The sequence below is a fragment of the Triticum aestivum genome, chromosome 3B (genome assembly GCF_018294505.1).
Source record: "Triticum aestivum cultivar Chinese Spring chromosome 3B, IWGSC CS RefSeq v2.1, whole genome shotgun sequence".
Taxonomy (NCBI): domain Eukaryota; kingdom Viridiplantae; phylum Streptophyta; class Magnoliopsida; order Poales; family Poaceae; genus Triticum; species Triticum aestivum.
In genome coordinates this window covers 435,536,728-435,550,290 of record NC_057801.1, presented here as the reverse complement: position 1 = coordinate 435,550,290, position 13,563 = coordinate 435,536,728, and the positions used below count along the sequence as shown (strand labels likewise).

The 13,563-nt window shown below is 44.2% G+C and overlaps 1 protein-coding gene across 4 annotated transcripts; it reads right to left on the bottom strand.

Annotated features, from left to right (window-relative positions):
- Window positions 1–2,469: 2,469 nt before the first annotated feature.
- Window positions 2,470–4,718, bottom strand: LOC123070228 (transcription initiation factor TFIID subunit 7). Of its 4 annotated transcripts, XM_044493315.1 has the most exons (5): window positions 4,465–4,718; window positions 3,556–3,689; window positions 3,367–3,486; window positions 3,205–3,265; window positions 2,470–2,800 (listed from the first exon to the last, which is right to left on the bottom strand). In XM_044493315.1, exons 1-5 carry the CDS (start codon window positions 4,589–4,591, stop codon window positions 2,649–2,651), a joined length of 594 nt encoding a protein of 197 aa, XP_044349250.1. In that variant the 5' UTR covers window positions 4,592–4,718; the 3' UTR covers window positions 2,470–2,648. The 4 variants fall into 4 exon arrangements, with proteins under 4 accessions (XP_044349250.1, XP_044349249.1, XP_044349251.1 ...); XM_044493314.1 differs by having other exon boundaries at window positions 3,367–3,689; XM_044493316.1 differs by having other exon boundaries at window positions 2,470–2,795; window positions 3,367–3,689.
- Between the last annotated feature and the right edge of the window lie 8,845 nt (window positions 4,719–13,563).

Sequence of the window (13,563 nt, the reverse complement as noted above, 5' to 3'; positions counted from 1 at the left end):
CTGGAGAGGGAATTGAATGCTGAGAGATGATGAGACTTTCGTTTTGATTTAAGTATGATGATTTCAAGTTTTCAATAGTCACCGGGACCTGAAGCCACTACCTCTGGTACTCATCAGAGAACTCCCAAATATATGCTTGGATTAGAATAAAATTGTTATCTAACTTAAGAATAAAGAGCTTTATTGCTGGGTCATTGACCTGGATTAACCGGCTTTGCAACCACATCCCGAAGAACACTAAGTCTCTAACCATCTCATCAACCCACATTTTTAGCCGGCCGTGAATCTGTCACAACTTCCAATGGTTGTACATTTGTGAACAAAGGGAGCTTTTGACATAATGTTTCAAAATACTAGCAATATTGTTGAGTATAGTCTGTTGGATTTTGAACTGAGAGTTTGTGGATCTGTACCTTGTTAGTGACTTGTGTTTTGAGTAGTCATGATCACTAATCTAGTTGATTTGGCATTTTGAGGCTTGAAAATTTGCTTCTTTTTTTGCGCACACTAATGGAAAGGAAATCTACCACAAATACTAGTTTGTGGTCCATATTATTCACGTGGAGTTGCTGCATGTCTGCTACTTGCATTTACAAGTGCTGTTAGGATGCTTTGAAGCATGAGACAATCATAGTAATGTTTTGTATTTGACATTGTAAATGTTATACCTAGATTTCTTTGTTTTCCTTCTTTTGTGAACTGTTCTCCTGATAGTTGACACTGACGTAAATGTGCACATCACAGCTACAAGTATTGCTAGGATTTTTTGAAGTAGTATAAATGCAGACACTTTGACACGATCATATCTTTGCTTCTACTTGTACTCCCTCCGTTCCAAAATAGATGACTCAATTTTGTATTAAAGTTAGTACAAAGTTGAGTCATCTATTTTAGAACGGAGGGAGTAATATTTTGTTCTGCCTTGGATCTCAATGTTGCCCTTTTTGGTTGCAGGAGGCAGGAGTGCTGGATAATCAAACTGGGTGTGCCGCCGCATGATTTCACCGCCATCAACTGTCTCTCAGTTCCAGAATGCTGTTGACTTAAACATGGCTTCCCTCTTTTGCGAATGAGCATCAGCATGATTTCTAAGAGGATGTAACATGGATTTGTATGAATACCCTAGTGTCTGTTGTTGTTGTTGTTGTTGTAATTTTGGGATTTGTATTGATGGTGGTTATTCTGTTTGTTGGTATGTTGGAATTAGACTTTAGACTTGTGATGATACTGAAGAACTGCAAGGATGTGTGGAACTCATGTTGTTGGATTGTTCATTAAGTATATGATTTCGTGGGTGGACTTTCTGCCGTCAATTGCACTGCACAAAAGATTGTTGACAACACAATCGAAGTATCTGGATATGGAGGGGAAAATGTAACATGGACCACTGGACCGTAACTTCAGAAAGTCTTTGTTCCAGTGATCTTTGTCTTATTTTACTTCCTAAATTCTGTACCTGGGAAGAGGATCGCAGACAGCAGCCAAAGCAGGAAGAGCAGAAGCTCTTTTGTTTTAGCAGATCAAGTCGAACGCCTTGATGTCCAATGGCCAGTATTGCCTGGTGGACTGTCGCTTTGGTTTTTGGTATTGATTTATCCCCTAATAACATTCGGCAATTCTATACTTGGAGCTGTGCTTTCTTCCCAGAAGGGGAAAGCTTTTTATACTGTCGGTATGGCTGCTGTTTGCTGGGCTATATGGAACTGCCGTAATAGGGTGACGTTCGAATGTAAGTTTCCTAAATCTCCATTTGGAATGGTCTTTGCTTCCAGTGCTTCTTTATTATAATGGGAAGGGATGAGGAGAGGAGCCATGATGCTGAAGGACAACGCCAACAAGATGATGAGGATCTGTGCAGCAGCACAACAGCATTCAGGCTAGGCTGATGGCAGGAGGTGCAACTGATTCTGTTGCTGGTGATGGTCTAATTTTGTTTCAGTATGTGGTATTTTGTTCCTGGGTTTAATCCTGATACCTGTGAGTGCCCTTGCCCCTGTGTGGGTGTTTTGCCTTGTGGTGCTCCTGCGTGGGCGTTTAAAAGTGTTAATAGGATGGATGGATTCTGGTGTCGTCGTGTTTTCGTCCCCATAACGGGTGTTTCGATGACGAGCACCTATGGTGGTGGACTTCCCGGCTATGCGTTGAACTTGCTTCCCCTTTCCCGCCCCCTCTTAACTATGGTTTGGATGCTTGCATTTCCCATTAACGTTAAGCAGTTTATGCCCGGTTAGAAAAAAAATGTCAAACGCCTTGACATCGTGACCAGAGAATTGGTATCTGCCGCCCCCCCCCCCCCCCCCCCCCCCCTCTCACGCATAGCATAGCGCTGCCACAAAATGAAGTTCGCGGAATCTTCAGCATTCACAACTGAATCTTATGAAATCAGCAACATTGCGGCACTGGTAATCAACATCCGGCTGAAACAAATAAGGACTCGAGCACCACCTTGATACGGACACTCTTCCACCATAATGGAAAGTCGTCGCACTCTTATTATTACTGATGAGATGATGATCAGTACAGTAGGAGACAACAAGCGCGCTTGCTTGGTAAAAGTGCGCATTCTTTGATCTGAATCGCCTAATACATACACTGGGTTTGCTCGGCCAACTGAAGCTGCAGTGTCTATTCTGGTATTCTGGTCCACTTCAGCTGTCTGACTCGTCAGAGTCGCTCCGATCAGCCTCAGCTTCTTCGCCATTTGCAGCAGGCTCTTGAACGTTACGCTTGGGTGCAAGAGCTGGTGCAGCTTTCTTGCGATCACCACCTTCACCGCCTCCAGCTACACTAGCATTCTGGTCCACAAACAAGTTAAAGAACTTCACACGCAGACAGATTTGCATATAAACAGCGAGGTTTCTTTTTATGATGGTTTGACCCATGAACGTGATGCCGTCGGGATAGAAAACAACTTTCGACGAGGCATTCCAGGTTTTGAAGGTTAGGTTTGGAACCCTTTATATGCGATCACTATAATGACATGCTTAAGAGATTCTGAACGTTATCCTTATCAACAAGGGAACTACATATAGACATCATGGCTTCTAAAGTAAAGGGCAAGCAGTTGATTCATTACGAAGTTGATGAGCCAATGGAAGTGCAGGACTACCAACTAAATAATACAGAACAAAACAAATTACTAGTCATTTGTTCTATTGCAATAGGCCGAAGCATTTGGCAAAATCTCACAGATCAAAAGGATACTGACAGGCACTCCTTGCATAATACTTATAAGATCCTTCTCAACTCGGTGAACAAGCTCTGCCTGCAGAAATGGGTGCATGCAAGATTTAGCCTCCTGATTAACAGTGTGTTTTCATCAACATGGGAAACAAATATGGCTGAAGGGTAGTCAATTTCATATACATTCAAGTCGGGCTCTCTGCGAAAACGTCGCCTGCGTGCATCCCTCATGGGAGGGGTAAGTCCATGCTTGTATTCAGCTCCTTCTGGAGCAGGATCATTTTCTTCTCTTACCATTACCATCTGTTCCAGTTTAAAATGATTACGAGGCCTACAAATTAACAAGACATATACACAAATCTTCGCTTTTACCTGACCAATATCAGCAGTTTTAACTAAAAAGGAATCATCATATGTCTTATATGACTCCACAACGGTTGGAAGATCCAAGAGAGATGCAGGAAACCTCTGGTTTCCAATCATAAATGTGCCACTCCTTCCATCCTCTGTAAGAGGAAAATTACCATCGATCAAAAGGCAATAAGGATTAAGTAAAGTTCAGTTAACAATTGAAGACTACTGTATTGTATTCTTTAAAATGAAGAGAGACCATTGCATTTTACTATTAGTGGAAACAAGTGCATAAACTGACTGCACATAGACAGTGTTACATCGGAAGTTTGGTAATCAGCATTTGAAGGTTATAATTGCAAAGGTTGTCTAGTACGAGCCTGACATGCCATGATGAAAGGCCTAAGCTCTTCAGAGTCAGATATTTACTGAATCCAAGTTTCCTTTTTATTACCAATACTGACTGGTTTCATGGTTTTGTACAGATAAGATCATAAGATAAGTTAATCATATCTGAGCCAAGACATGCAACCGCAGTAACTTGCAAAGGGGAATATGAACACAAACACCAATTAAGTGAGAACTTGAGATTGATCTCATCTCATCCGTAGGTAAGAACCCAGAATTTAACAACTGTTAAGCTACAAAGAAATTATGCAGGCGTAAAGTTTTCTGTTACAGTGATACTTCGGTTCTCTGTTAATCTGCATCAGCAAGCAAGCTAATTTGTACACTATATTTTTAACGAGGCAGTCACAACTGATAATTGTGCTACCAGCATATTCGAACCTACTTATCACTGCAAATTTAGGGCATCGATGAGTACAACAGCCTTAATCACAGATCCGCAGTTCTACTGCTCTACAACAATTTCCCGCGGAAACGGGAAGTAGAATTCGCGGGGCGAGGAGGAAGAGAGGCGGAGGGCACCTGAGAAGGAGAGGTCGAGGGAGGCGTCGTCGGGGTTGGAGGATGAGCCGGCGGCAGATTCGTTCATAAGACGCTCGATCTGCTCCGCCACGGATGGGGGCACGCGGAGGATAAACTGCTCGTCCATGGCAATTGCACCGCCGGGAATCGAACTCTGTACAAGATTCCAACACGGGGCGAGTTCGAAGGATAGCTACCCCTTCCCCTTTGCTTGTTTGTCCCGGAGAGTTCCCCTCGTCCGCTTCATTTGCTTTGACGGCTCCGGTGGATAGGACGCTGAACGGTAGGTCCCGGTGGACTTACAACATCCTGTTTTTTTTAATGGAAAAAAATGGACTGTACTAACTAACGAACGTTCGGCTTTTAGGGGTAGCGCCGGACGATCTGCCAGTTGTTTGATTGCCATGGACGAACGCGATCACCTAAAAAATACGTGCCGTGAAAAATAATTTCATGTATAGGTATACAATACATGCTGTGAAAAATAATCGCACGTGGGTGTGCAATACATGTCGCGAAAAAGATGGGTGTTCCAAATTTTGAACCCACACCTCCTAAGTTCTAAATAAACATGGCCCAACAACCAACTCACCATGAAGGAAACGATGTCTAGTAACGAAAATTAACCATTTGGCCCCTTTTCAAAGTCTTTTTCTGGATTTTTTGTGTCCATCGTTCGCATTGCACCTCATGTGGTTGCACCGGTTTTGCTTTTCCCATTTTTCGCCCATCCATGTTCTTGTTAGATGACTGCTCTGTTAGTATTGTGGTTAGCCTTGGTGGGCGAGAGAAAGAAAATGCTTCAAAGATGATTTTTACCTAGGTTTATTAGGTTGTTACTCAACCCAATAACCAACTCGGACACCTTTAGTTTGTTGTTAATTATACATGAACATGATATTTGAACCTTTTTTTACTTCCATGTCAGCAAAAATTATCTTCTCTTGTATTTTTGTTGGATTTCTCAAGTCCATCATTGGCATCATGTTTGGTAACTATAGATGATGTTAGTAATGGAGTGGCTACTCGAGCAACCTAGTAACTATAACATGAGCGACCTAGTAGCTGTAGCACGGGAAGTTTGGCAATTTTAATATGGGCGGCCTGGTAACTATATCATGACTAGCGTAGTAAATTTAGCACGAGAGAGGCCTGGTAACTTTAGTATGGCCATCCTCGTAACTATAACATGAGTAAGTCGGTAACTTTAGCATGACTACCCTGGTAACTACATAATTGCTATGTTGGCAATTGTGACATCTGCATATATAGTCTCTGCACATGAGACCCATCTCACACCAGAGTACTACAACGACGTGGTTGGATTGTATCCCAAGACATCTGGTGGACTCTCATCACCACCTCGCCCACCTCTCTAATTGCGTCTTCGGTGGAGGCGTCACCGACTGCAGTAGTGCCGGAGAACATCCAGTGGAGATACCTGATAAGTATGACATGAGCGGCCTGGTAACTATGTGAAGGAAATATGCCCTAGAGGCAATAATAAAGTTATTATTTATATTTCCTTATATCATGATAAATGTTTATTATTCATGCTAGAATTGTATTAACCGGAAACTTAGTACATGTGTGAATACATAGACAATACATAGTGTCCCTAGTATGCCTCTACTTGACTAGCTCGTTGATCAAAGATGGTTATGTTTCCTAACCATAGACATGTGTTGTCATTTGATGAACGGGATCACATCATTAGGAGAATGATGTGATGGACAAGACCCATCCGTTAGCTTAGCATTATGATCGTTACAGTTTCATTGCTACTACTTTCTTCATGACTTATACATGTTCCTCAGACTATGGGATTATGCAACTCCCGAATACCAGAGGAACACCTTGTGTGCTATCAAACGTCACAACGTAACTAGGTGATTATAGAGATGCTCTACAGGTGTCTCCAAAGGTGTTTGTTGGGTTGGCATAGATCGAGATTAGGATTTGTCACTCTGTGTTTCGGAGAGGTATCTCTGGGCCCTCTCGGTAATACTCATCACTATAAGCCTTGCAAGCAATGTGACTAATGAGTTAGTTGTGGGATGAAGTATTAGGGAACGAGTAAAGAGACTTGCCGGTAACAAGATTGAACTAGGTATGATGATACCGACGATCGAATCTCAGGCAAGTAACATATCGATGACAAAGGGAACAACGTATGTTGTTATGCGGTTTGACCGATAAAGATCTTTGTAGAATATGTAGGAGCCAATATGAGCATCCAGGTTCCTCTATTGCTTATTAATCAGAGATGTGTCTCGATCATGTCTACATAGTTCTCGAACCCGTGGGGTCCACACACTTAACGTTCGATGACGATTTGTATTATGAGTTATGTATTTTTGATGACTGAAGTTTGTTCGGAGTCCCAGATGAGATCACGGACGTGATGAGGAGTCTCGAAATGGTAGAGACATAAAGATTGATATATTGGAAGGTTATGTTCGGACTCCGAAAAGGTTCGGGCATTTTTCAAAGTACCGTGAGGTTACCGGACCCCCTCCCCGAGGGAAGTAATGGGCCTTATTGGGCTTTAGTGGAGAGGAGGGCCGCAGGATGGCCGTGCGCCCCTCCCCCTTGGATGGTCCGAATTGGACTAGGAGGGGGTGGCGTGTCACGCCCAATATGCGACCCTATCCAAAAGGAACTCGAAGGTCCCACCAAGGATAGACCCGCATATTGAAACGCTTTTACAAGGTGGATATCATTAAATCAACATTACATAATAGATGGGGATACATACATAAGGCACAATGCCACACGAATACAACATCACAATACAAAAGAGCATCATCCGACTACGGATGAAACACAAACAGAAACTCAAACGACATCCACCCTGCTAGCCCAGGCTGCCGACCTGGAACCTATCCCCTGATCGAAGAAGGAGCAGAAGAAGAACTCCAAAACAAGCAAACATCGCTCTCGCGTCATGATCATCAGATAACCTGTACCTACAACTGTTGTTGTAGTAATCTGTGAGCCACGAGGACTCAGCAATCCCATTACCATGGGTATCAAGACTAGCAAAGCTTAAAGGGAAAGGAAGGGGTAAAGTGGTGAGGTTGCAGCAGCGACTAAGCATATATGGTGGCTAACATACGCAAATAAGAGCGAGAAGAGAGCAAGCGGAACGGTCGTGAAGCTAACAATGATCAAGAAGTGATTCTGAACTCCTACTTACGTCAATCATAACCCAGAAACCATGTTCACTTCCCAGACTCCGCTGAAAAGAGACCATCACGGCTACACACGCGGTTGATGCGTTTTAATTCGGATCTGGTGTCAAGTTATCTACAACCGGACATTAACAAATTCCCATCTGCCTATAACCGCAGGCACGACTTTTGAAAGATTATACCCTGCAGGGGTGTCCCAACTTAGCCCATGATAAGCTCTCGCGATCAACGAAGGATATACCTTCTCCCAGGAAGACCCGATCAGACTCGGAATCCCGGTTTACAAGACATTTCGACAATGATAAAACAAGACCAGCAAAGCCGCCCGATGCGCCGACAATCTCGATAGGAGCTGCACATATCTTGTTCTCAGGGCAACACCGGATGAGACATCCTACGAGTAAAACCAGACCTCGAGTTTCCCCGAGGGGGCCCCGCAGTCTACTCGGTTCGGACCAACACTTAGACAAGCACTGGCCCGGGGGGGCTAAAATAAAGATGACCCTCGGGTTGGCCGACCCAAGGGAAAGGTATAGGTGGTGGTGAGGCAAATGATAAAACCAAGGTTGGGCCTTGCTGGAGGAGTTTTATTCAAAGCGAACTGTCAAGGGGGTCCCATAAATCACCCGACCGCGTAAGGAACGCAAAATCCGGGAACATAACACCGGTATGATGGAAACTAGGGCGGCAAGAGTGGAACAAAACACCAGGCATAAGGCCGAGTCTTCCACCCTTTACCAAGTATATAGATGCATTAATAATATAAGAGATATTGTGATATCCCAACCAAAATCCTGTCCACCATGGAGCAATCTTCAACTTCACCTGCAACTAGCAACGCTATAAGAGGGCTGAGCAAAAGCGGTAACATAGCCAAACAACGGTTTGCATAGGAAAGGTGTCAAAGGTTAGAGGTTCATGGCAATATGGGAGGCTTGATAAACAGGTGATAGGTAGCGCAGCATAGCGATAGAACTAAACAACTAACATAGCAATGATAGTAGTGAGATCCAGGGTAGCGGTCATCTTGCCTGAAATACCGCAAGGAAGAAGAACGAGTCCATGAAGAAGATGAAGCCACGAAGACGAACCCAGCGTAGATGAACGAATCCTCACGATCGCAACGAAATAGGAACTATCGAGAAGAAGCACACAACATGGTAAACACACCACACATAGGCAAGACAAGATGCAAAACCAAACATGATGCAAGACAAAACTACATGAAGCTACTCATGGCAAGAGATGATGCATACAAGAGCAACACAACAAGGCAAGTTTAAATGAGGCCGGGAACAACATATAACAATTCTGGTAAGTCCTCATATGCAAATTTCGAAGTTGGTCTAGATCTGGATAAACCTTATGTTCAAGTTGTTAAACAGCAAGTTAAGATGCACCAAGATGATCTACACGAGATTCTAGTCAAGTTACATATAAAGTTCACTTAGTTGAACATATGAGCAACACAAGTTAAACATGACATTGATGCAAAATGCACCCAAACATCAAGCAAACACACCAACACAAGGATGCAACATGATAATATGAAGTTACATGAAATTTTACGCAAGTTTCATATAGAGCACACTCAAAATGGAGCAACGGTTCAACACACACACACTATACAAGTTATAGCAACAATCTGTCCAAAACAGCAACTAGGCATATTGCAAGCATCAAAACAACATGCTACAACATCTCAACATGAAAACAAAAGACATGGGCATGATGTACAGGTAAAGCATAACAAAACATGAACACTGAGCTATCTCCAGAAATCACTAGAACATGCTCAAACACACATGGAAAGATTGCAAATAATAACAGTTCAGACTTTGCAGAAAATAACATCAGGTTGCAATGTTTAGAGCTATCAAACAACATGTTACAGGAACTTATCATGGCAAACAAAGGCATGGCATGATTCTACTCAAATCATAGATCAGAAGTCCTTTACTGACCATAAGCCAAAAAGGATCAAAAAATATGATGGCACCCATGTAAACATGGCAAGTTATATTACAGATTCAAACATGGCAGGAACAACGATACGAAGGCATGTAGATGAGCTTGTACCACTCACCACAGAGCAATACATGGCATGGCAAGGCAACCAACAGTAAGAAAACATATTTATGAAGCCAAGCATGGCAAGAACAAGTTCATATGATGCATGGATAACTAACAACAATCATGGCAACATTGAACTTCATGTTAACAGGCTGACAGCAACATCATTTAGCAAGTTTGGAGCAAGATATGAAAAATCTACAACAAGCTATAAATGCAACCAGGGGCATGAATGGATAGCTCATAACCATATGTACAAAACATCCTTACTGAAGTATCTCAAAATAAGCATGGATCTCTCTGTAGCATCAAGTTTAGATGACATAAAAATAACAGCAGAACAGGGACTGAAATCAGCAACATTACGAGGCCTAGTTTACATGTTTGTGCTAGTCACCACAGAGATCACAAAAATACATGGCATACACCCCTGTAAAGATGGCATGGCATAGATCAAAACACATGTAGACATCAACCTCATAGGATGCACACATCAATCATGGCAAAAATGACAAAAGAGCTCGTTCTGTTAACAGACAACAGAAAACATTATGAAGCACTCTTGCAACAATGATTCAGGCATCAAGATGATCTCAAATGAATATGATGCAATGGAATGAAATGATGTACTCGTTGAGGCAAACAATTTGACATATTACACGCACGAAACGGAGCTACGGATGCTGAGATACAATGCGATGAGCATGGCATGATTATGCAAAAATATTCGGGACTTAGCAAAAATCTCACCCCGGGAAAAAGTGGACGGAGGGGTTCCAGGACGGAGCGGGGTGTTTGGATGGCCGGGCGGGTGGATCTCATCCCACCCGCCGGATCCGGCGACGAGGCGGCCGGCGACGACGGCCGGAGGGCGAGGCAGCGCCGGAGGAGGCCGGGGACGACCGGAGGGAGGCGGCGCGGGGCGGAGGAAGCCGGGCGGCGCTGGGGCGGCGCGTCGCACGGGCGCGGACGCCGAGGCGGTGACGAGCGCCGACCGGCGAGGGAGCTGGCGGCGGCTCCAGAGGACGGGCGGCGCTCGGGGCCGGGTCCACGAGCGACGAGGGGCGGCAGAGGCGGCACCGGGCGCGGGCGGCCGGGGCGGAGCCGGGCGGAGGCGGCGATGGCGGCGGGAGGAGGCGGGCCCGGCACGGCGAGGTCCGGCGAAGTCCGGTGGTGGCGGCGGTCGGAGCACAGGACGCGGCGGCAAAGGTGCGCGGGGGCGCGGCGGCGGAGGCGCGCGGGCTGCCCCGGGCCCTGATGAGCTCGGGCGGGCCTGCTACGGGCCCGAGCGGGCTGGCGGCGGAGGGAGTCGGCGGCGCCCACATGGCAGCGGCGGATTCGCGGCAGGGCGGCGGCGGACGTGTCCGGCCGGGGATGGACATGTCCGGTGCGGCCCGGAGGAGAAAACTAGGGTTTCGGGGGGGATTAGACCGCGAATTCGGGGGGAGGGGCTAATTTATAGGTAGAGGGAGCTAGGAGAGTCCAAATGAGGAGCGGTTTTTGCCCACATGATCGTGATCGAACGATCAAGAGCATGGAGGGGAGTTTGCTGGGTTTTGGGCCATTTTGGAAGTGTGTTGGGCTGCAAGACAACAGAGGCCTTTACGGTTACCCGGTTAACCGTTGGAGTACCAAACGTCCTCCAAATGGCACGAAACTTGACAGGCGGTCTACCGGTGCTATACTAAGGCCACTTGGCAAGACTCTGTCCATTCTGAGAACGTTCAACACCCACTCACAACAGGAGACAAAAGGGGAACGCCGGAGGGCATAGGAGTGCCGGATTGCAAAACGGACAACGGGGAAAATGCTCGGATGCATGAGACGAACACGTATGCAAAATGAAATGCACATGATAACATGATAAAATGCAACACGCAAGCAAATGACAAGGCAACGACGGCGAATAACTGAAGGACACCTGGCGCATCGAATCCGGGGTGTTACAACACTCCTCCACTAACAAGAGATCTCGTCCCGAGATCTTAGGGAGACGGAAGGGAAAGAGGAAGAGGTGAAACAAGAACTCAAGAGAAGAAGCAAAGAATCGAGAGCACACGAGAAGAAGAGAGGAACGACGAGAATGACAAGAATCGAAAGCTCACAGAATCAGATAGACTAAGAAACAACTCCTGATAGAACGCGATAAGAAACGAATAAGACTGAAAGGATTTAGGCAGCACTCCGGCCGAAAATGGAAGGATTAGAACATGAACTTCACCCAAAGAGATGGCACTTGACGAGATGAACAATGCAATGCCTCCGGAAGAATTGATAGAATTGAATGAAAAGAACTTAGAAATAAGGATTGAATGGAGTTGTTGAGAAAATCAACAACGAAAAGAATAAGCTTGATGTGGACTTATGGATAACATCTCAAAAATTATGAGGTGGTAACCGACCACAAACGGAAATGATTGGACATCTGAGAAGAACGAAGAAATGCAAAACTCCACTTCAAAAAATACGGAGAATTAATTGCACTTCGAGATGCGAGAAGAAGAAAAGATACTTGAACTCCACCGACAAAATCTTGATGAACTCTTGAAGAATGAATTAAATCATGAAGAACCACTATGAAGAACTCCGGTGACAAAAGGATGATGAGATAAAATTGAAGGATGAAAGAATAAGATGAGCATTGCGATGATTTAGATGGAGGTTCCGATGAAATGGTCGAGGAAATTTGAACTCCGGAAAAGAAAAGTTGAAAACACTTGAACTAGAATTTATTCATCAAGAACAAACTCCGAAGGAAGGGATTAATCACTCTGATGAAATAAGAATAAGATTTAATGTATGCTTATCCTTCATCAAATTAAATTGATGACAAGCAATGGATTTTTGCATACTACTTATTCTTCTTGAAAAGGATTGAGAAGTGACATATCGCAAACTTGAGAAGGTCTTCATGAACCACCGGTAAGATTGAAAAGAACGAATGGATTAAAATGACAATCAAAGAAAAAGAATCTTGAACGAACCACCATAAGAATTTGGAAATGACTGATGAAAGAGAAAGAATCACCAGGAAGAATTAGAAGAGCCAATATGCTCGAGGGGTTTTAGATGCAAAAGAACAAAAATATCATGATCTAATTAAAGAACACTTGAACGAATCGCCGGGATAAATAGAGAATGATAACTGGAATAATGGCCTCCGGTGAAAGAAACATAATCAGCTCCTGACAAACTCCTGATGGGTAAGAAAGAATATCTGACAAATGGAATAAATCGAGATGATGATAAGAAGCTAGAACCACGACTCTTCGAGAGGACGGACAAGATTGGGAGGGAAAAATCTTCTTCGGTCTTCAAACGGCGACAAGAAACACCACCAAAATTACCGAGACACTCCGGGAGAATGAAAACCAAAAAGGTTGAGCCAACAATGAAAAGAATTTGAAAGCAATCTTGGAGAAGGCATGTGACTGATGAAATTCATTCTTACGTCACTCTTCGAAAAGAATTGGGAGTAACTCCGAGGAAATTAGAAGAGTCAGGTAAGATCCTGGGAAAAAAGACCTGTGGGTTAGGGGCCACTAAAGAGATAACACCGTTGAAAAGGATTCTTGAAAATATAGATGATGCACCGGAACAATTGAAATATTTGAATGAGGTGACAACCTCGAATTAATTGGAACACAGACGAATCTCCTGAGATGTCTTCTGAACACTCCGGAAGAATAAACTGGCGAGAGACGAACGAGCAGGGAAAATACTTTAACCAAGGAAAAGAATGTGATCTCCTGAAAAACTTGAATAGAGTGCACCAGAAAAGAAAGGGATGAAGAATGACGAACGAGACGAGAATTCGCCGGTTGAAATAATT

What these genes read in the sequence shown, in the direction of transcription:
- LOC123070228 (XM_044493314.1), bottom strand. Translation starts at nt 4,591, where the DNA reads ATGGACGAGCAGTTTATCCTCCGCGTGCCCCCATCCGTGGCGGAGCAG. An exon ending in CCTCGACCTCTCCTTCTCAG is followed by an intron (nt 3,690 to 4,464) that starts GTGCCCTCCGCC and finishes TTCCTCTTACAG; the next exon opens with AGGATGGAAGGAGTGGCACA. An exon ending in TATGCAAGGAGTGCCTGTCA is followed by an intron (nt 2,801 to 3,204) that starts GTATCCTTTTGA and finishes ACTTGTTTGTGG; the next exon opens with ACCAGAATGCTAGTGTAGCT.